Source organism: Heptranchias perlo, chromosome 17 (assembly GCF_035084215.1).
Source record: "Heptranchias perlo isolate sHepPer1 chromosome 17, sHepPer1.hap1, whole genome shotgun sequence".
Lineage (NCBI taxonomy): Eukaryota > Metazoa > Chordata > Chondrichthyes > Hexanchiformes > Hexanchidae > Heptranchias > Heptranchias perlo.
The window spans coordinates 33,174,451-33,198,953 of NC_090341.1; the positions used below are offsets into that span (position 1 = coordinate 33,174,451).

The following is a 24,503-nucleotide window of genomic DNA, read 5'->3' on the forward strand; positions in this document are numbered from 1 at the left end:
CACATTCCACATTCTTACCACTCTTTGGGTAAAGAAGTTTCTCCTGAATTCGCTATTGGATTTATTAGCGACTGTTTTACTTACAGGGAGAGGTTAGACAGACTGGGACTTTATTCCCTGGAGAGTAGGAGGTTAAGGGGTGATCTTATAGAAGTCTATAAAATAATGAGGGGCATAGATAAGGTCGATAGTCAAAATCTTTTCCCAAAGGTAGGGGAGTCTATAACGAGGGGGCACAGATTTAAGGTGAGAGGGGAGAGATACAAAAGGGTACAGAGGGGCAATTTTTTCACTCAAAGGGTGGTGAGTGTCTGGAACGAGCTGCCAGAGGCAGTAGTAGAGGCGGGTACAATTTTGTCTTTTAAAAAGCATTTGGACAGTTACATGGGGAAGATGGGTATCGAGGGATATGGGCCAAGTGCAGGCAATTGGGACTAGCTTAGTGGTATAAACTGGGCGACATGGACATGTTGGGCCGAAGGGCCTGTTTCCATGTTGTAACTTCTATGATTCTATGATTCTATGATTTATTACCTCTAGATTTGGACTCCCCCACAGTGAAAACATTTTCTCTACGTCTACCCTATCAAACCTTTCGTTATCTTGAAGACCTCTATCAGGTCACCCCTCAGCCTTCTCTTTTCTGGAGAAAAGAGCCCCAGCCTGTTTAGTCTTTCCTGATAAGGATATCCTCTCAATCCTGGCATCCTCCTTGTGCATCTTTTTTGCACCCTCTCCAATGCCTCTATATCCTTTCTATAGTATGGAGACCAGAATTGTGCTCAATACTCCAAGTCTGGTCTAACCAAGTTTCTGTACAAGTTTAACATAACTTCTCTGCTTTTCAATTCTATCCCTCTGGAAATGAAACCGAGTGATTGATTTGCCTTTTATATGAGCTTATTAACCACTGTCATTATTTGTGATTTGTCTATCTGTACTCCTAGATCCCTTTGCTCCTCTATCCCGTTTAGACTCTTATTATCCAAGCTGTATATGGTCTCCTTATTCTTCCTACCAAAATACACCACCTCACACTTAACTATATTTAAATTCATTTGCCAATTACATACTCATTCTGAAAGTATATTAATGACCTCATGCATTTTGACGCATTCTTCCTTTGTATTAACTACAACCCCCCCCCCAATTTTGTGTCGTCCCCAAATTTTGATATTTTACTTCCAATTCCCAAATCTAAATTGTTAATGTAAATTGTGAACAACAGTGGTCCCAGCACCGATCTCTGTGGAATGCCACTTCCCACCTTTTGCCAGTCTGGGTAGCTACCCTTAACCCCTACTCTCTTTTCTGTTTTTTAGCCAGCTTGCTATCCATTCTGCTACCTGTCCCCTGACTCCATGTGCTCTGACCTTAGTCATGAGTCTACAATGCGGTACCTTATCGAAGGCCTTTTGAAAATCCAAATATACTACATCTACTGCATTACCCATGTCTACTCTTTCTGTTACTTCTTCAAAGAATTCAGTAAGGTTGGTCAAGCTTGCTTTTCCTTCCTAAATCCATGCTGACTATTCTTTATTATATTTTCGTTCTCTAGATGTCCTTCAATTACATATTTGAGTAAAGATTCCATTATCTTTCCTACCACTGACGTTAAGCTAACTGGTCTATAATTCCCTGGACTTGTTCTAGCTCCCTTTTTATATATAGGAATAACATTAGCTCTCTGCCAAGTCCTCTGGCACTGTTCCCTTTTCTAGTGAGTTTTTTTATATATATATATATGTAAAAGTACTCTGCTGTCTCCTCCCTAACTTCTTTTAATATTCACAGATGCAATCCATCTGGACCAGGGGTTTTATCCTCCCTAAGTTTGATTAGTTTATGAATGGTAGCAAGCCCCTGAGATTGAATTAAAGCTTTAACTGCACTGCCAGCCATTTGCTATTATCGGTAATGTTCAGTATTTCTTAAATAGTGTTTTTCTACTGAACATACTGGCATAGTTGGTGAAAAGATACTTACTGTGGCATTCACCATTAAGTTATATGATATTATATGCTATGTGCTGTTATAAGAGTTTTTGCTTGAGCAATGGATTAGCAGAGAACATATTTTTGGGATATTTTATAAGGTGATAATTAACATATGAAATAACACATGGTAAGCAACAGGTGGTGAACTTTAAGAAGAACTGTGATTCAATGGTCTTAATACATTGACTCTGTCTTGACCTCAAGCACCTGGGTTCAAATTCAGCCCAGATTGATGGATGAAAATCCCCTCATTCTAACAGTTGTAACATTGTAATACAGTGGATTAGGGTTTCTGGTGAACAAAGCTCCCATTATTCAGTGTGTATGCACATGCACACGCACACACACTACATTAAAACATTTTACACCTCTGTGCACTTCTATTCCTATGTCCACATTTATAATGGAAACTGCCTATGTAAACTTGTCATGCTGTAATTACACCCATCTGCCAGTGGTGGCACTGTAGCACTTCAGTTTAGCATGTCCCAGCTCCTCAGCCTGTACCGCAAAGAGACTCCAATGCTGTAAATAACATCAAATCCAAGTATTATGTCAAAATAAGTGCAGAATATATGAGGCTAAAGTAGGCACTGAATTACGTTTGTTCACCCTTGTCGAGTTGTACCCTGTCCTTTAACTCTGTGGCACCTGCGACTCCACATGGTCTTCACTCTACGTATGAGTGCATGAGGTACTGTATGTTTCATTTCTAAATAAGCGTTCTGAAAGATTGTAATAGCCATATGTTGTGACTCTCTTTTAAATGATGCAACAGGAATATGCTTCTGAACTTTCGGATCCGTCTGCTTCTCACTTTCAGATTCCCTTCGCTCTGATCCAGTTTCCCCTGTGGGAGTTTCTAAAGGTAGGTTAACTTTTTTCTATTGTGAATCAATAAATAAACTTCAGCGCTGAAGTACAAATACATAAAAAAGCATTGCTGCTGATAACACAGAGCGAGGCTGTGAAGGCTAGGGAAGGGAAATGCAGGTTTGAGATTGATTTATATGGAGTCAGCGGCAAGTCAGCCATTATTTTTGGTCCTTGCCACTGATTCCATGCCCCTCTCTGGTCAGTCTGATCCCAACTGCAAAACTTTGGTGTCCTGTTTAGACCAGAGTTGATTTTCAAACCCCACATCCTATCCATCAAAAAGAATGCATACCTCTGCCTCTGAACATTGGCTGCCTCCATCCCCACCTCAGCCTGAGTGCCACTGAAACCTTTATCCCTGCTTTTATCATCTCCAACCTGGATTTCTCCAGTGCACTCTTTGCTGACCTCCCATCCTCCACACTCCATAATCTACATGTTGTCCAAAACCTGGCTGCCCACATCTTGTACTGCACTCAGTCCCACTCACCCATCACACCGTCCTCACTGACTACATTAGCTCCTTGTCCCCCAACATATTGAATTTAAAATCCTTATCCTCATCTTCAAGTCACTCCCAGGCCTGACCCCACTCTAGCTCTGCAACCTCCGCCAGCCTAGTTACCTCAGTTATACTGCGGCCCTCAGTTATACAGTGGCCTTCAGTGGTCCCTTTAAGGACCGCTGTTTCGGCCTCTAGAACTAGAAAAACTAGTCAGAGCTTGCACCATCTAGTTTTTCAAGCATTTTGCATAAGGGTCCTGAAACAGGCACAGGATCCTTATTTGTATATTTAAATTAATCCACCACTGATTTCAGGCAGCTGCCAGGGATGCCAAAAAGCAGTGAGGATCAATATGGCGGCAGCCATGCCGCTGGCACAGATTGGGTGTAGGACCTTGCAGGACCCAAAAATTAGATATATTGCACTCAGTTTACATCTAAAAAACAGGTGAAACACTTACTAATTTCTACCACAGTGTGTCCAAATAACTTTTGCTGAATGTGGCCCACATCAAGTGCCAGATGTCAAATCAGGCCTACCATGTACATTACGTTTGACAACCCTGTCCTAAGCTCTGGAAATCCCTCCCTAAACCTAGCTGCCTCTCCACCTCCCTTTAAGGCCATCCTTAAAACTTACCTCTTTGACTAAGCTTGTAATCACGCCTCCTAACATCTCCTCCTTTAGCTCGGTGTGAATTCTCATCTGATTACGCTTCTGTGACGTGCCTTGGGACATTTTTCTATATTACAGGCGTTGTGTAAATGGAAATTGTTCTCAGGCCTGCCAAGGCACTTTTTCAAGGCAACTAGGGATGGTCTATAAATGTGGCCTTCCCAACATCGCCCACATCCTGAGAACACATTTTTAAAAATCATAATGCATTTAATAATATATAATAGAGGGTAAGTTTTACATTAAAAAAAATGCATGAAAATTAAATCAAAAATTTGGATTTGGCTATAAGGGGCAAGAAGCATTTCCATGGTACAGCTCATTGATTAACTTGTTGCAGTGCTGCCGACAACCAGATCTGCAGCTGTTAACTCTTAAAAAAAAAACCTCAGGTTATATTTCGGCACCAAATGGAAAGTACTGCAAGAGTGCCCCATTTCCAGTTTGTTCCTCTTACTTGTAACAACAGAATTTCTTGGATGTTATCCTTGTGGATGTTACAGTAGCAATCTCAGAATAATTGTTGTTTGGGTGATACAAAGGAAGTTGAATGCTCCGAGGAATTGGGCACATATTGAAGCTTCCAGTGGACTTAGGTTTGATCCTCTCCACTTTGAATGCTCACAAAATAGGATTATCTGGCTTTAGTCATGTTGCCTGGCATCATAAATGCAAACCTCCGTTCTTGAAATAAAACGTAGTCAGATTTTTATGTACATGAAACCTTACAGCAAAAATAGTGAGCAGGGAGGAGTTGAAGTGAAAGGCTGTTGAGGAAGGTTAACAGAGATCTGCCAACAGAGATCTGCCTGTGTGGGTTTCCAGGCTCAGCAGCCAGTGGATTTATTTGCAATTTGTTATTCATAAGGGAAGAGCAGGAGACGGGAATGGCTCTCTGTGACAAGAGGCTTTGAAGTGGAAAACAAAGTCTTCTATTCAATCTGCAGCTTAATGGAATACACGTGACGCAGGCTCGGCATTGCAGCCTGCCTCAGAAAATATCGCTTGGCACATCCCCTTTAGGAGACTGCATGTGATGGTGGGAGAGGCAGCTCCCTTTTTTACAAAAAATCTAATTACTTCATGCTGTTCCTGCAGTTGTGGGCCTCAGTGCAAACACACTGCTTATTTCTGGCAGGAGAGTAGTGTGATGTTGCAACAAGACACACTAATGATGTTATAGATAGTTTATGGCATTTTAACCAAACATCATGTGCAGGGGGAACCCCAAAAGCACCTGTTTTATTGTAACACATATCCTAAATGTGTACCCAAGGACTCTCTTTGTAGGCTTTTGGCAAGGGGGAAGGAGGTGGAAATTCCATTGAGGTGTGGCAGGTGACCTTTTAAAAAAATCTCAAAGCATTCCTAATGATCCAGACTGGCACTCTATAGTTTTTCTTTCCCCTCCAGTGGTTGGGCACAGTCCATACAGGTCACTGACCCCACAATTAGTATACTGACCCGACCAGGTGCACAGAAGCTTCAGTCATTACCAGCCACCAGCAGACAGAAGACATACGGACTCCAAATCGGACTGCCAGCCTGCTTTTTATATTGGCACTGAAGGCAGTGGTGCTGCCAAAGGGGCCAGTGGAAATCATTCTTTTTAGTGGTGCACAGCTTTTCCAAAAGACCAGTGGCGCCACCTCATTTACTCTGCTGGTGTGTTGACAGTGGTAGGCCAACAATGTCATTGTAGCGTATTCATTACCAGCACTGACGCAGCCCTGGTTTATAGTCACACTCACAGTCTGACTGTATGGAATGGCAGACTGGATTTACATCAATGTATAATTTCGTTTTTTCTTCCGTGTCTACAGACTGCACTGCAGGGTCAGTTTGGCACAAGTGCTCTAGCAGCCATGTATGTTAAATTTTCATGTTTAGGGATTTCTTGTGTTTAATTTATTAAGAAATGACACAACCATAAATCTTAGCAGGGAGAGAAGCATGCGTTGATGCATACCAGTGATATAGTTTCTATTTTAATTAATACGCCTTTTCCTTTCAGATATGGAGAGGAAATTTCTGTTTCTCTCCATCAAGTGTGTAAACTTAATTGAATTTAATGCACAAATTTTACCTTTTGTATGTTTTACAGGGCAAAAAGGTCATCTGATTCTGTCATGTAAATAAGTGTAAAAGCACATCTCATAAAACTTCTACATGTAACTAACAAAATATCAATAACACATTAACATTGGTATATAGGTCACACATTTCCTTGAAAATGAATAGATAAATATCTCCTGTGGGATTTCCAATATTAAAATATCAAGAGTTAGCTGTCACTATTTCTTCTCATGCCTGTAGGTGGTGCATTAACATGATTTTCCGTTTTAATCTGAGCAATGAGGCGTCCTTGTTCCTTGTCACACCTGACGACCATCTGCCCCCCACCCTGCTTGAGTGGTCCACCGTCAAGCCAGGGCTTGCTGCATCATATTTGCCGGCCTTGGCGTTTCTCTCTCTTGTCCCCCCACCCCCAACCCACCTAAGTTCCTTCAAATCCTCACATAACTTATTTATATGGTCCCCTGGCATATTGCAATGGCTGAGGCCTTACTGCTTCTCTTAATTCTTCTCCCGTTTTGCCTGCTCCACTGCTGGATCTTTTTTTTGATCTTCATTGGCAAAGCAGCACTTTCATTTCAACATTGGTATGAGCGCTTCTTCCCTTTCACCCATTGCCTCCCATCCTCCTCACACCACTGCTCATCCACTGCCCTACTTTTCTGTCACCTGCCGCCTCTGCCTCTTAGATCCGCCACCACCTGAGCTTACCAAACACTCACTTCCTGTCTGCTAAATCTCACCACCTCCTAAACTTGCCACTGCCCCAACCAGTCCCCACTCTAACACTACCCAACGACCACTATCGACTCCAACTCTCTCTCAAACTCCATTTCACCCTAACCTTTTCATAAACTTACCATGAGCATTGCCATAGGGAACCTCTTAGTAGTATTCGAACTATAGACACTTGAACAGTGACAAAACTGATTGTATAACAAAATGAACTTTTTAATAATGTCCACTGTTCCAGCAGCCATTGAGCACCTTAATATTATGAAAAGTATCACTGTAAAACAAATTACAATTGGAAAGACTTCACTGGAACAGTTGCAAAGCTGAAGACCACACCTCTTGCATCTTTGTTAAGTTTGACCCTTGATGTAATACAAGTATGTTCCTAAGCTATTTTCCCAAGTTGCCTGTGTGTTAAAATACATTTTGGTTCCTTGGGAAGTTGGATGTGTTACATCATGAAAAGCACAGAAATAGCCACACACTTCGCAAAATGGGTTCCCATCATCTCAGCGAACCCCTGGGCTTTCAAATGATTTTGAATATAACTAATAATGTTGTTTTCTTTTTTTTCAACTGCAGGCCCTGTGGTCATGGAAGCAAAATCATGCGGTTGATTCTTGGCAGTCTGCAGTCTGTGGAGCATTTGCAGGTGCAGAGGATTAAATAATATACTTGGAGGGCTGAGAGAGGGAAACATGCCAAAAAAAATCAAGTTAACAGAAACATTCTTCTAAAATTCCAGCGGTAGTTTGGAAATATTGTTCAGGGATGGGCAGGTCCACAGAACAGAAAAGGTAGAAGAGAAAGGTGTTTGCATGAAGGACAAGCAATTTGTATTTGACAAATTTGAGTTGTGGGAAAATAGAACCTGTCAATCAGGCCTCTGCATTTGTTAAAGGGATATTTACAAATCTCTCAGTGAAGAGAGTCCTTTGCTGAGTCCTCAGCTGTGCAGCTGTCTGCTACAAACTGTTCTTCAGGGGTTTAAAGTCATATCAACAAGGGCCCATGATTAACAGTTCATGTGACAGGTTTGACAGAAGTGCAGATTAATTAGAGTGAGGAGCACGGAGGATACAACTGCACGGACCTCGAGGACTGAAGACATGCCATTTGCTGCACTCGCAAGGCTGCAGGGCACAGACACCTGGACTGTCCTCGGGCAAAGCACAAAAAAAGATAGAATTGTTTGGGATTGTGCTGCTGTTGAATCCGGAGCTATGTTTTTTTTTTCAGCTCCTACTATTTTTCTACTGAGACATTTTCTTGATTTGTTTATTTTTTTAAAAAAGAACTGCTTTTTTTTGTCTCGTACAGCAGGAATTTACTCTGTTAGTCTGTTCAGTGTAATTTGAACAAACTTAACTGAACAAATTCTTTGCACATGACCAAATGTAGGTTTGGTCGACACTACTGCCAGTGTAGCTTCTGTGTACATTTGCTGCTTGATAGAGCCACTTTATACAAAGCCCATTCACAGCTACCAATTACCCATGACCACTTAATTGATCTTTCTACCTTTAAAGTTAAGTGAAGTAAAGGAACATAAGAACACACAATTTTTTCAGAACAGGAGACCAATTGGCCACACCTTTTTGATTAATTTCAGCCTCACTTTACCTGTCATTTTGCCATATTTCTCAATCCTTTCTTTTTCCAGAAACACATGAACCAATTTTTACCATTTGCTTCCATGACTACTCCTGGTATTTTGGTTAAAACTTTATTACTTCTTATGTTTAGAAGAGAGGTTTCACCTGACTTCCATTCTTATCACGAACTTCCTAATTTTTAATTTATTGCTCCTATTATTGAAACCCTTCACCATAGTGAAGAATTTGCTTGTGTCAACTTTGTCAGTCCCCTCAATAATCTTGAAACTTTAATTTCGATCACCTTGAAGTTTCCTCTTGTCCAAAGTGAACAAGCTCAATTTCCTTTACTTTCCTCGAAGCGAGGGTTACTGGTTTACAGTCAAGTTTCTATTGTATGGGATTCTGTGCATTCCATTTGGCAATTCTATCTATTTTTCTGTGAAAACACAAAATCAGTGGTTTTTCTCATAAATTCCTAATACTCCAGGTTATGTGAGGTGCTCGCCTCAAAGTTGTGCATCCTAATTTGAATACTCAACCTTCTACTATGAAGTCAGATGTAGTACCATTGGATCATGAGCCGGCACCTAATTGGAAATATATTTATTGGGATTATTTACCAGTACTAGAAACTCAGTTATTTTCAGATATGTCCACATTTTTAATTTGGAAAAGGTTTTTGCACCAATTCTTTTTTCAAAAGTTTTTATTACCTTATACTGGAGTGACTGATCTTGCCTCATACCATGAAAGAACTGACTACATTCCAATATTGACATCAGAAGTAAACCTCTTTTTCACGCTTAGTGGTGTCCCTGATGAGAGATTCAGCTACTGGCCTGAACTCAAACATGTTTGATTTAAAATTAATTATTTATATCCAGTATCCAGCATCTGCCAGTACAGACTACTGCCCAATACTCAGTGTTGAGACTGCTTTTAGTGCACATTAACAAACATGGGCATGGTTGTTTCCTGTCAAAATTCATTATCTGGCAAGTCTGCATAATGCATAAAAGCCGCTTTGCCACTTAGCAAGTCTTTTTGACACGACTTTTTCTCATTAGAAAATATTAAATTCTAAATACCAATTTCACACTTAGCAAAATGTGTGCTTTAATTACTACATTGTTAGTCTAAACACAAATAAACCTCTTGTTGCAAGACTTCAGATCACAAATTATCCAGCTCTGAGGGGGTTGACTACACATGACTTTGACAGCCCAACTGTTTCATTCCACCATTTAAAACAGGATGCAGACACCCTCATTTATCCTCTGTTAGTAGGTGGTTTTTCCTTGGGGTGGTGGAACAGCTGGCATTTCGATAAGAAATTAATGGATATCCTGTGCTGCTGTCACTTGCTGTAGTTTGCCATGTGAGTGAACAGTGAAGGCAGTCGGTGCTGTTCCAAGAGACTCCAGTTGCTTAACCACTAATAACTGGAAAATAAAATAATAGTGTTGCTCAAGACTTGCTCTAGTCGATGACGTCTGCTCTGGTGGAGCTACACATTGTTGTCAACTTGAGGTGATTTACAGAATGCAACTTTACATGGTAACCTCAAGTTGACAAATATGATTATTCCCTTCATTGCTGGAGTATTCTGAGAGGCTGTAGAGAAATGTCGAGACAGTTGCAGTTGCATGCCAGCTGTAAATCTGATCTACAGGACAGCTGGTTAAACCTGCCTGTTTGTTCGACATGTGTGCTCTTTAAGTGAATCCTAAATCAATAAGGTAGTGGACAGCCAAATACTGAAAACTGGGCTTTGCAACAGTACACTCACCAATCTTAAGCTCACTTGCATCAAAATGGCAAAAAATGTGATTATCTTTCTCGCAATCCTATGATGCTTTTAAAGCACTGTAACTGATAATAGTCCTAATATTCTTAAATGTAGCTTACGCATTTAATAGAGGGTGGATGTAATTTTTTTCTAAATAAAATGAATGACATAGAAGCAATTAGAATATTTCCCAATATTTGTGGTGGTTTTTGTTCACAAAATTGCCCATCAGCAGAGTCTTATCAGCTATTGATGTAATTTGGTGCCGTTTTTCCGTACACTACAGATGTTATAATTCAGTACCAGGCTACACACAGAGGTCATTTGGGGATCATGATGAAGATTAATAAACACTGTTAAATTATGACACGATGCCTGGAGTTATCACTGTTACCTGTTAGAAAACAAGTTGGAATTTTCTGTTCGTTTTTGACCATGTGTAACCTCAGAAACAGCCCTTGTGTCAGTATAGCCAATGGGAGATGGCTTAACTCTGCTGGTGCAGAATGGCTTTGTGTCTGAGAAATTTCAGATCTGGCATTTGAAGTTGTACTCTGTGGAAAACATTTCTGTAAGAGTTACTCAAATGAAGGAAAGACTACAATGATGTGCCTTTCCTGTATATGTCTGTTTTTTCTTTCCCTTTGTTTTTCCTTGTACTCTTTTTCTCTATATTTTTCATTTTAGTTTTTCTCTTTTCTGCCTTTCAGTATTTCTTCCTTTTGTGAGATCTCAAAGGAGCAAAAGATCAATTAACCATGCCATATTTGTATGGAGGAAGTTTTGAAAACAAAATCTACTTGATTTTGTGTGAGTAACAGTTGTAATGTTTCGTTTCCATCAGTGAGGGATTAAGTAGAGTGTCCATGTTGGGAATTGGTGGTTTATGGTAAGTAAACCACCACATGGTGTCTCCTATATAATGCACAAGTGTCGTAAGTGAGTTGTGGCAAACTGGAGATGAGTGGTTTATTCTGTCTCACCCACTGGTATATATGTATAATCTCATTATACAACATAAATTTTTTTTTTTTTTCTTTTCACGATATCATTTAACAACATGGATTTACTGTGGCTATGGAGTGATGTGTATGATGACATTATACAGATTGGTCCAAAACAGTGAAATTATAAAGCTTTGAAGCAAAGATGGTAAAGAGATTTCACAATGGGACTTTAAAAAAAAAGCTGTGAGGGAGCGACTTCCTTCATTTGGCTATTTGTAGCAAAATCATAAATACAAGTATAAAGCATGCATTTATGATTTCACTACCACTAATAAACAGAGGAAACCTGTTGCCCCCTTCCTGTAGGTGAATTAGGTGGAGGATTAATCAGAAATCTAGATGCTAAATATTTATATAGGAAAGTGCAGGGCAGGAAACGACTATTGCAGTCCATCTAATCAGTCGCAAAGTTAAAAAAAAAATCTATTTTGTATATTTTCAGTTGCTTCTATTTTCCACAAAATTTTCCAGCTCCTTCTTAAATTTGCCGGTGCTATCCATCACCACTGCAACCACCGACAATCTATTTCACATATTCATCAGCTTCTGCATGAAGTAACTGAATCTAAACTGTTTGTTCAGCTTCCCTTTTCTAACTGTTACAAAAAGTTGATTTGGAGTTTTAGCTGTAGAATAGTAAGTTTTAAACTGCAACATATTTGTGATTTCCATTGGATTTTACCCACTCTAACAACCATGAACTAGTGAAATGGAAAGCTCAATTAAGCCATCATTTGTTCAGCAATGCAAATGAACCAAGTGTGTGGCATTAGCTAATGACAATAACAGATGACATGGCATCATTGGCTTGAGAAATGTATAGAGAGATATGGGTTTTGACTAGCCATGTTCTTATGTTCAGATTGCTTAGAATAATTCACAATAAACTGGTATTAGACTAGATTGCTTTATTGGTTATTGCTCTGTTTTCCTTTTTGTTTTATATACTTTGATTCCTCAGTTTACCGTGTAAAGCTGTATCTCTCAATTTTTAAAAATCTTGCTTCTCCTCCGTCGTAACCTGAGGTTCCCACTGAGCTAAGTTTATTGGCTGCATTTAGATTTTCCCTGGTCCTTAGAGGGGAAAAAAGACTGTTGAGAATACAGGCAGGGGTGGAGTTCGCAATAAAAGCCCCAAGGGCCAAGTTTAAGTTTAGAACCTACTGCTTCCAGCTCCCAGCACCTGTTATTTTAGGCACAAACATAAAGATTGTGCTTAAGTACATGGAAAACATATAATGTTTTAAAATTTGTTGTTTCTGAAAATCAGATCTCGGCAAACAAGGGAAAATCAGAGCTTCGACACTGAAGGGGTCTAGGTGCAAAGCAGGAGCACTGGATTCTCAAGTTGAAAGCTCAAGTCCCTAGACCCAACTGATATAGCTTCTCCATTGGAATGAGTTTGTCAGTTTCTACCATGTCATTTGAGGGTGGGGATGTAAATTGATTGGGCGGAAGGTCATTTACCTCACTGCTTAAGTTCACTTCCTTACAGGCTGACGAAGGACTATTTTGGCATCTGTTGAAATTTCCATGGGCTGGATCCTGTAGATTAAACAGAAATTTTGCATTGAGAAGTTGAGAACAAAATAGAATGCTTGCAAATTGGCATTCACTTCTAGATATAATTATGTAATACGTTTTGACAAATTGGTTTATGACTATCACCGGCATCTCCACATCATAACTTGTACTTGGTCTGTTTTCAGGTGCGTTTGCAGCTGCAGTCACCACACCTCTAGATGTAGCAAAGACAAGAATCATGCTGGCAAAGGTAAGATAATGGAATAATACTGCAGGAAAGACAAAAGGGATGTTTTATATTACTGGTGACGGATGAACATCTTTTACATCTTTAGTCTTTGTGTATCATAATACATTGCCCATTAATACTGTGAAATAAGATCTTTAGCCTTAATGAATGAACTATGCAAGCCAAATCCTTAAAGCACAAATGTATTACTGTAATAAGTTTAGATAAACGTTTCTGTTGCCTTTCTGCTGCTGGGATGCAGAATTTACGACAGTGTGTGGTAAAATTCTTTTTAATGGGGAAAAAATTATCATTGTCAAATGGTTTAATTTTGTTTCAAAATTGTGCCTATGTAAATATGCAACTAATCAAGTTTTTTCTAAGCTATTAGTCTAGCAGTTACATAGATTGCTGTATGTGAAAATTGATTTTTAAAAGGTAGACATCAAATTATTTGCCTAAAGTACAGATATGGTAAAGTTAGTAGGCTGTTTCTTTGGTTGATAGTTATTGGAGACGCAGCTTATTGCGTGAGAAGTGATTTAGTCCTTTGTAACATTTGGGAATTTTTTTCTTTAAGCTAATGTATCTAATGTCGAGGGTCACAAAGTACCTTTTGATGAGAAGACTATTCTAAAACAGATTTCTGACACAGAAACAGTTCACAGAGACTAAACAAGGTGCAACTTGCATTATTGTGACATGAAGAAGGAAGCTGTTGAGACAGCTGATGATTTACTGCCATTGTTTCTTCTGTAAGTCTGACCTGCGCTATCCTTTGATGCAGACAGGTACCACTGTAGCCAGTGGAAAGGTGCTACCTATCTTGACCAACATCTGGAAGACTCAAGGGATTCCTGGGTAAGACTTTACTTTCTTCACCTCAACTGATGGATGCTTTATGACATCATGGCATTTATATTCCTTTTTAAAGAGAGCAATGAAAATCCCAATATTAACCTAATCCATCCGGCAGGAACGGGGCAGGTCCGGGTCGGACATCCATTTTACACACAACCTGATTTTCTGCTCCATTGAAGTCAATAGAGTGTAAAATCGGCTGGGATGTAAAACATGAGTCCAACCCAAACCCGCTCTGTTCTCACCAGGCAGGTTAGATCAAAATAGGGGTTTATATTTCCTGGAAGTGTATTGAGTCTAAAATAGCTCGACCCGTTTTCTGCTATGTGTCTGAGCAATGATGAAGACTGTATGCAATTCTGGGCCAGATTTTGCTGTCAAAATAACGGTGAGGCTAATGGCGCTCACCGATATCCAAAAGTTGCTGTCCGAGTTGCGCCGCTCCGCCGTTAGCTTTGTGAAAACGGCATTTCACTGTCTGCCTCACCATTTAAACGAGTTATCTGACTTGAGGTGGTGAACTAATGAGTGAAGCTAGCCATGTTCATAGAAAATCAGCAGTCAATTAGTTTCTCAACGTGAGATCTGTATTTGGACTATAAATGATTTAGCAGTATGATAATTCAAACTAAAGATAATTCAAGAAGGAATCTTAAAGTTATTGATTGGAAGATATAAAGGTTATCAGTCCCAATTGTTGATTCATATTGATACTATGGGTTCTGACAGATCCCCGATTAGATTAGACACTTCTTCAGGACCGTGCTAAGAAGGGGTGAAGAGCACTTTGGTCACCTTAATCTTTATTTAAATGGAGTCAAAATCTCAATGCTGGTTAAGCTTTTGTCATATAAGATGTGTGTCCAATTGTTCTTCAGGGTTCAAAATTGCTCGGCATGTAACAGAAGGGCTTTTGGATCATATGCAAAATTCAGGAACAAACTGTGAGATAGATTTGTGCAAGAAGGGATGACAGATGCAGCGTGAGGGGCCTCCAGCCAAATGAACCAGTCATTCAGTATTTTAGAGGGGGACTTAGCCACTCACTGGGCATGTTTCTTTGCCTAATCCTCTCACATGAGGACCTGGATTAAGCAGTCAGAAGTAAATCTAGGACATGGCATTGGACTTTAAGATCTAGAATGTTAAGGTAGGTCTTTGCACCATGTTGAAGGCAAATGTCCATCATATAGTCTGAAGATAAATATGAGAAGACGTGCTATGTACCCAGGGTACAATGCCTAACATGATTGGGTTGCTGCTGAAGCTTCACATCTCCACCTGGTGGAAACACTGTTAGATGGCATATGTGCTGTAGTCAGGAGGATGGCAGCAATGCACCGGCGTATTTTATAGTGAGCTGTGCTGCTCATGAGCTTCTGGTATCCACTGTCCCCAAAAGCAGGCTTGTCAGTTGTAGAATAACCAAATAGTGATTATCCTTATTGGGGGTTGAAGATGAGCGGTCAACATGGCTTCAAGATGACATGCCTCGAATGGAAAATTGAAACTGAGTCTACCGTCTGTGGTCAACTTGGTAATCCATGCCCGAGGCAAGCAAGTCCATTGCACTATGGGGTTTTGTTGAAGACTGACTAGACATCCTGGCTCTTTAATCGGATTTGAAGGAATAAACCTCTGACTGAAGGTTGAAATTCTTCCCATTCATCTCCAAATATGCTGCATGCCAATGCCGAGCAAGTAGAGTGCATCTTAGCTGGACAAGCAAATTTAAGCTTACTGGTCTGCATCCACTTGGGGGTCCTTGAGACTTGGTTCTACCAATCTACCTTTCTGCCCTCTGGATTTGGGTAAGTGCTGTATGTCCCTGTGGGGAGAGTGTGTGCGCTGTGTGTTGGGGATGCAGAAACTTTATCTGTCCGGATTTCTCAATAACTTGGTTTGGATACTCCTAAACATGGTGTTGGATTTCAATGTGTATTGGCTGACTTAAAAAGGTATTAAAACTAGAATCAGAATTGAAACCTGCATTGGGAGACAATTCATAGCATCAGTATATGTTGTTATTGAAGCAGAGTCGGGTCATATTTGTGAATGAGTACCTTGAAATTGCATTTTTGTGGTGGTGCAGCTTAAATTAAATTACCACAGTTAAACTTTTTCTTGCAAACATCATTTCTGTGAAATAATGTGGTAATGAGAACAGATGTTCATCCCAATATCTGCTAGGAACCTTTTTACTATGTTATCATCTTTTGCAATAAAAAGTGCTCCATAACATCAGGAGCCAAATAATTCTGTATATTCTTGAAATGATTGAATACTCTATAAATCATTTAACATTTATTTTACAGTTAGCTCCCAGTGTCCCATGGCACGTGGCAGAATAGGACACTGGGAGTTGCCTGTAATTGTTCAACATTTATTTTACAGAGTAAACAGTCACAACAACAGCAACAACTTGCATTTATATAGCACATTTAATGTAGAAAAACATCCCAAGGTGCTTCTCAGAGGCATCATCAGGCAAAAATGGATGCCGAGCCAAAGAATGAGATTATAGGAGTGACCAAAAGCTTGACCAAAGAGGTAGTTTTCAGGAGGATCATAAAGGAGCAGAGGGAGGTGGAGAGTTTGAGGGGTTTAGGGAGTCCATTTTTGCAAAGATCCAAATGTAATAATCTTTAACAGCAGCAAACACACTGGGGGTGAAATTAGCCCACATCAGTGGTGTAAAATGGATTGATAGCGAATCAGCAGCCCGTTTTACATGGCGCCCGATTTTCTTCTCCATTGGAAAATTGGGCGTGGTGTAAAAGGGGTGCCAATTCACTATCAGCCCGTTTTACTCTACAGTCTTTGAGCTATTTCACCCCCACTGAGTTTAAAAGAAAACACATTGCTTTCTCTTGTATGTCCTCTGAACACTCTTCTCTCAAGTCCATAAAAGGCTTACAAACAGTTACAATTAAATCATAACACCCTGTACCATCAAAAGCCATTATTCTTGGGTCTGACTATTTACATAACATTAGTCAAATGCACATGTATGTGACTTGCATGTACAAAATTGTATGTAAGTTTTTATCTTTTTTTAATTAAACCTTAACTTGTATGCAATTTGGACATGTGTAATTTGCAATATTTCATCAAACTTGTGTACAAATGGAAACTTTATCCTCCTTTTGACTTCCTTTTCCAGCTTGCAGTCTCTTCCTGGTTTCCCTCCTGACATTCTTTTATTAAATTGGAAGTGGTGTACAACAGGATCTGATGGCCAAAAGAAAGGCCTCCCAATTGCTAAAAACAGCTGTGGGAGTTGTATCCCTCCAGTTAAGTTGCAACAGTAATTGTATCTCCTATGATTGTTAGCAAATTCAGCACTATTGAGGTCTAGATATCATCTGCACCTTTGCCTATATAACAGTCACTGCACTCCAAAAGTAATTCAATGTGAATCGCTGAGACATTCAAATGTGATAAGGTGATATATAATGCAAATACATTTCCGTGTTGCAAGTTACAGCATTGTTTTCTCTGAAAAATATCCAAGCACTACATGTTGGATGTGGTGCATTCTAGTGTAGTGTGTTGAGTCCATTTAAGGCAACAGCAATTGTAACCTATTTATCCCTTCTCTTGCCAATTTGCATTTTTACAACCATAAAGCCTCATTGTCTCCAACAATGACTCTTCTCACAGATATTTACTCCCTTACCACCTCCCTCCACAAAAGAAAATACAGATGAAATACTGAAATGGCCATTAGTTTGACTGCTGCAGAAGTAGAGGGGTCATTGTCTATTTCTCCACAGACACCTTGGCAAGGAGCCAAACTATTAAAGGGGAATGAAAGTCTAGGAAATGAACATCCAAGCTTTTTGTCTTTGTGGGTCATTTAGATTCATACCATGGAGTCTTGTGGGCCACATATAAATAAAATAACAGGAAAAGACCTTCTTTCTCTCTTTCAAGTTGCTATTTGTTCATTGGTGGGTTCCGTATTTTGTGATTTGTAACTGTTTTATGAATGTGATTTTGGAGCCAATCAGGCACCAGGTTATATGAGACTTTCAAGTCCAATAGCTGTGCCATTATAAATGTGATGGATGTTCGAGATGCAAGACGTATTATATACACAGGTATTTTTTTAATACACAATGAGGGAAGTGCTTTGAACAGAAATTACTCCCCCTTGATGTTCTTTCCTCTTCAAGTACTTGTTCTGACAGTTTACTGGGCCAGATTCAAAAATCCATCACCAAGGTTACGAAGAGTTTTGTGGTTGCATCACTTAATGTCACCCAGATGGAAAACAAAATGGAAATATGTTAATTCTTGCAGGAAAAGTTTAACAGTTTTCTAAGAATTGATTTTATGGTTATGTATGCAAACCTTGGTCAAAAGTGTATGGTACAATTGCTTTAAGAATGCTGCTTATTTCACCTCTACTTTGTCTAGTCAGATGTGAAATCAGACGTGCAACAAGAGAAAACTACTGTGTGACGTCACAGGTGAGGCAGGAGAGTCCGAGAGGTGAGCACAGTATAAAAGGAGAGACCGAGAGTGGGAGGAGAGTCTGAGAGTCTAAGGCAAGTCATGGCAGCAGAGCTCGCACCCGTGATATGCTCCTCCTGCACTATGTGGGAAGTCATGGACACTACCAGTGTCCCTGGCGACCATGTGTGCAGGAAGTGTGCCCAGCTGCAGCTACTGGCTAACCGTCTTTCGGAGCTGGAGCTGCGGGTGGATTCACTGTGGAGCATCCGCGATGCTGAGACTATCGTGGATAGCACGTTCAGTGAGGTGGTCACACCACAGGTAAAGATTACGCAGGCAGAAAGGAAATGGGTGACCGCCAGGCAGAGTAAAAGGACCAGGCAGGTAGAGCAGGAGTCCCCTGGGGCCATCTCCCTCTCAAACAGATATTCTGCTTTGGATACTGTTGGGGGAGATGGCTTATCAGGGGAAAGCAGCAAGAGCCAGGTTCGGGGCACCACGGGTGGCTCTGCTGCACAGGAGGGGAGGAAGAAGAGTGGCAGGGCTATAGTGATAGGGGATTCAATTGTAAGGGGAACAGATAGGCGTTTCTGCAGCCGCAAACGTGACTCCAGGATGGTATGTTGCCTCCCTGGTGCTAGGGTCAAGGATGTCACGGAGCGGCTGCAGGGCATTCTGGAGGGGGAGGGTGAACAGCCAGTAGTCATGGTCCATATTGGTACCAACGACATAGGTAAAAAAAGGGATGAGGTCCTGCAAGGTGAATTTAAGGAGTTAGGAGATAAATTAAAAAGCAGGACTTCAAAGGTAGTGATCTCAGGATTACTACCGGTGCCACGTGCTAGTGAGTATAGGAACAGGAGAATAGACCGGATGAATGCGTGGCTGCAGGGATGGTGTAGGAGGGAGGGATTTAGATTCCTGGGACATTGGGACCGGTTCTGGGGAAGATGGGACCTGTACAAGCGGGACGGGTTACACCCGAGCAGGACTGGGACCACTGTCCTCGCGGGGGTGTTTGCTAGTGCTGTTGGAGAAGTTTTAAACTAGAGTGGCGGGGGGATGGGAACCTGAGCAGGGAGTCAGAAGGGAGTAAAGTTGAGAGCAGCAAGAGAGGGGAAGACCCAGGGGAAATCTACAATACAAATAGTACAAACAGTTGTTCAAGAACAAGTAAAAGGGAAAAGCATAGAGCAGCGGAAAGAAAGTGTACTTTAGGCACGACAGATAAAGTAAAAACTAGAAGGTGTAAGGCGATTAACCCAGCATCAAAGCTGAAGGTCAGGCTAGGGTGTGTGGCCCAACTAAGAGTTCTATATACAAATGCACGGAGTATAAGGAATAAATTAAATGAACTACAGGTTCAAATTCAAATTGGAGGGTATGACATGATAGCTATTACTGAGACTTGGCTGCAGGATGGTCAGGATTGGGAACTAAATATACCAGGTTATAAGGTCTACAGGAGAGATAGGGAAAATGGAAGAGGGGGAGGAGTAGCCTTAATGATTAGAGATGAAATCACTTCAATGATACAGGGGGATATAACGAGAGGTAAGCAGCCAACAGAGACCTTATGGGTTGAATTGAGAAATAGGAAAGGATCTAAGACTATAGTGGGAGTTGTGTATAGGACCCCTGGCAGCAGCTCTGAAGTGCTAGATTGTATAAATGCAGAGATTAGACAAGCGTGTAAGAAAGGCATAGTGGCCTTAATGGGGGACTTTCACCTTCACATAGATTGGGAAAAGCAGACTAGCAAGTGTCAGAAAGGTAGCAAATTTCTTGAGTGTGTCCGGGATAGTTTTCTACAGCAGTATGTCCCAGAGGCAACAAAGGAGCAAGCCATACTAGATTTAGTAATGAGTAATGAACCAGATTTAATTAACTGCTTAACTGTGCATGAACATCTATCCAATAGTGAACATAACATGATCGAGTTCAATGTAGTGTTTGAAAGGGAAAAAAGTGAATCAGCTGCTAAGATTCTAGACTTGGGCAAGGCCGACTTCAATGGGATGAGACAGAGACTGTCCACAGTAAACTGGGCAAATCTGTTAATGGGTAAAACGACTGATGATCAGTGGGAAATGTTTAAAGAAACATTTAATGTGATACAGAATCGGTTTATACCCCCGAGGGGCAAGAACTCTACTTGCCAAAAAAAACAGCCATGGACAACTAAAGAGGTAAGGGACAGTATAAGACATAAGGAAAGGGCATACAAAAAGGCAAAAAATGACACAGATCCTGGCGAATGGGAAAGATACAAAGGTCACAAAACAGATAGTATGAGCTACAAAAAGAGAGTATGAAAAGAAACGCGCAAGGGATATCAAAACCAATACGAAGAACTTTTATAGTTATATTAGGAAAAAGAGGGTGGTCAGGAGCAGTGTTGGTCCCTTAAAAACTGAAAGTGGGGATATTGTCATTGACAATGGGGAAATGGCGGACATGTTGAACAATTACTTTGTGTCAGTATTTACAGTCGAAAAAGAGGATAGCATGCCGGAAATCCCAAGAAAACTTATATTGAATCGGGGACAGGGGCTCGATAAAATTAACATAGGTAAAGCAACAGTAATGAAGAAAATAATAGCACTAAAGAGTGACAAATCCCCAGGACCAGATGGTTTCCATCCCAGGGTTTTAAAGGAAGTAGGTGAGCACATTGCGGATGCCCTAACTATAATCTTTCAAAGTTCTCTAGATTCAGGAACTGTCCCTCTAGATTGGAAAATTGCACATGTCACTCCGCTTTTTAAGAAAGGAGAGAGAGGGAAACCAGGGAATTATAGACCAGTTAGCCTAACATCTGTTGTGGGGAAAATGCTGGAGTCTATAATTAAGGATAGAGTGACTGAACACCTCGAGAATTTTCAATTAATCAGAGAGAGCCAGCATGGATTTGTGAAAGGTAGGTCGTGCCTGACAAACCTGATTGAATTTTTTGAAGAGGTGACTAAAGTAGTGGACAGGGGAATGTCAGTGGATGTTATTTATATGGACTTCCAGAAGGCATTTGATAAGGTCCCACATAAGAGACTGTTAGCTAAGTTAGAAGCCCATGGAATCGAGGGAAAAGTACGGACTTGGTTAGGAAGTTGGCTGAGCGAAAGGCGACAGAGAGTGGGGATAATGGGTAGGTACTCACATTGGCAGGATATGACTAGTGGAGTCCCGTAGGGATCTGTCTTGGGGCCTCAATGATTCACAATATTTATTAACGGCTTAGATGAAGGCATAGAAAGTCTCATATCTAAGTTTGCCGATGACACAAAGATTGGTGGCATTGTAAGCAGTGTAGATGGAAACATAAAATTATAAAGCGATATTGATAGATTAGGTGAATGGGCAAAACTGTGGCAAATGGAATTCAATGTAGGCAAATGTGAGGTCATCCACTTTGGATCAAAAAAGGATAGAACAGGGTACTTTCTAAATGGTAAAAAGTTAAAAACAGTGGATGTCCAAAGGGACTTCGGGGTTCAGGTACATTGATCATTAAAGTGTCATGAACAGGTGCAGAAGATAATCAAGAAGGCAAATGGAATGCTGGCCTTTATATCCAGAGGACTAGAGTACAAGGGGGCAGAAGTTATGCTGCAGCTATACAAAACCCTGTTTCGACTGCACCTGGACTACTGTGAGCAGTTCTGGGCACCGCACCTTCAGAAGGACATTTTGGCCTTGGAGGGAGTGCAGCGTAGGTTTACTAGAATGATACCCGGACTTCAAGGGTTAAGTTACGAGGAGAGATTACACAAATTGGGGTTGTATTCTCTGGAGTTTCAAAGGTTAAAGGGTGATCTGATCGAAGTTTATAAGATATTAAGGGGAACAGATAGGGTGGATAGAGAGAAACTATTTCCGCTGGTTGGGGATTTTAGGAGTAGGGGGCACAGTCTAAAAATTAGAGGCAGACCTTTCAGGAGCGAGATTAGAAAACATTTCTACACACAAAGGGTGGTAGAAGTTTGGAACTCTCTTCTGCAAACGGCAATTGATACTAGCTCAATTGCTAAATTTAAATCTGAGATAGATAGCTTTTTGGCAACCAAAGGTATTAAAGGATATGGGCCAAAGGCAGGTATATGGAGTTAGATCACAGATCAGCCATGATCTTATTAAATGGCGGAGCAGGCACGAGGGGCTGAATGGCCTACTCCTGTTCCTATGTTCCTAATCGATTGCAAAGAAAAATGCCAAATCTCTCGTCATCACTAGACAGCCAACATGCCATCTTGAAATTGCATTGTTGCCTTGGTAAATAGCCTCTCTTAAACAAAGTGACCTTGTATACAGTGAGACAGCAAAAAGGAATGGAAGTTTTATTTTGGCAATCTTGGTAGGGTTGCTGTGGACAGAAGAGCTATTGAGAATCTCGACAAACTCAGTTTAATGCTCTGGAGCTATTTTGTGTGAAAAGAAAATGGTATAATGTGTAAAAATGGACTATAGTGTTTTGTTCTAATATCTATCCATCACATGGTAAGAGATAAAATGAACTACACTGTTAAACTAACTTTTAACAGCAATCAAGCCCATTGATTTATAGTTTCCACCTAAATATGTAAATATTCATTGAATTTGAACCTGAAATGATCACTAGCGCTCCTAGGTTACTCTGATAAAAATTCAGATTATCCTATTCAATCACCATAAATCCGTGCAAGTGATAATATACTATGAGTAACATTGTAACCAATGATGGATTACTCTTCCAGATACTTGTCCTGTTTAATCGTGAAGCGATCTAAGCTACTTGCCCCTATAACTTCCCTTGGTGAGCTATTCCAAAAACCAACAACCCTCTGTGAAATAAAGCTTTCTTACATTCGGCCTGAATCTATCCCTTTTCAGCAGTTCTCATTGTTCATTAGAGGACACCAATAGTGGAGATGAAATGAAGAGGGAGATCTGCAGACAGTTCAGGGAGATACGTAAGAACAACAAGGCAATAATATTGGGTAATTTTAGCTATCCCAAGAAAGATTGGAATAAAGGTAATGTGTGTGGTCAAAACAGGGAACGGTTTTTAAAATGCATCAAAAGCTGCTTCCTAGATTAGTACGTTTCTCGTCTGAGAAGCTTTGCCTAATTTAATTCCTTGGAAATGAAGTGGAGCTAATAACTGATGAGAGCAGGAGAGTAATTGGAAAATAATGACAACAACATAGGCTTAATGTTGGGCTTAATATAAGAATAGAAAAGGATAACAAAGAGCCAAACATAAGGGTGCTTTACAGGAAAAATGCAAAGTTCAGCAAGTTACGATGGGATTTGGCCTAAATTAATTGGCAAGAAAATTAGCAAATAGCTCAACTGATCATCAGTAGGAAATCTTCAAATATGAGATGGGTAGAGGGCAAAATAAAAAAATTCCTGTCGGGTGAAAGGGGGTGTAACAAAGAATAAACTTCTGTGGATTAATAGGCTACTATTAATTAAAATTACGCCTGGCAATGCTAAAGGTAATCATGAGGAATATCGAAACTGTAGTGGGGCTTGATTCCACAACCTTTTAAGGCAGAAGCAAAATGCGAGATGAATAAGTCACTGGACCCTGATGTCAGTCACCCTAGGCTTTTGAAAGAAGTCAGGGAGGAGATAACAGAGGCTTTGATCACTATTTTTCAATCCTTGTTAAAACTGAAAATTGTGCTTTGAGTCTGAAGAGCAGCCAATGTAACACTGTTGTGCAAGAAGAAAAAGAAGGATAAACTGGGTAATTATAGACTGGTTTGTCAGTTGTTGGCAAACTCCATAATTCAATACAAAATGAGTGAGCATTTAGAAATGCATGGATTAATCAAGGCCAGGTCGCACAGATTTGATAAGGGCATGTCATGTTTGGCAAATTAAAGTTTTTTTTGAAAAGATTGGATAGATAAAGGGAATGCAGTAGATGTAATGTATGTGGATTTTCAGAAGGCGTTTGATAAAGTGTCTCACTGGAGGCTTGTTAGAAAAATTCAGGCATATGATATAAGAAATGTTGCAGCATGGATAGAAAGTTGGTTAGCAGAAGTAAAGAGTTAAGACAAATGGGTGTTCAGATTGGAAAAAGGTTGGAAGTGGCGTACCCCAGGGGTCAGTGCTGAATACAGTCAGGAGGGAGTGGCCCTGGGAGTCCTCAACATTGACTCTGGACCCCATGAAAT

General features: G+C 40.4%; 1 protein-coding gene across 5 annotated transcripts in view; it reads left to right on the forward strand.

The window, feature by feature from the left end:
- The window catches only part of slc25a26 (solute carrier family 25 member 26), a 213,009-nt gene that overhangs the window by 168,224 nt on the left and 20,282 nt on the right, over window positions 1-24,503 (forward strand). For 4 of the 5 annotated variants that reach the window (XM_067998865.1, XM_067998869.1, XM_067998871.1 and 1 more), the window contains 4 exons: window positions 2,824-2,868; window positions 7,450-7,519; window positions 12,971-13,035; window positions 13,802-13,875. In XM_067998865.1, coding sequence (XP_067854966.1) covers window positions 2,824-2,868; window positions 7,450-7,519; window positions 12,971-13,035; window positions 13,802-13,875 — 254 coding nt within the window. Of the gene's footprint in view, window positions 1-2,823; window positions 2,869-7,449; window positions 7,520-12,970; window positions 13,036-13,801; window positions 13,876-18,297; window positions 18,351-24,503 lie in introns of all 5 variants that reach the window. The other variant, XM_067998867.1, reaches the window with a different exon arrangement.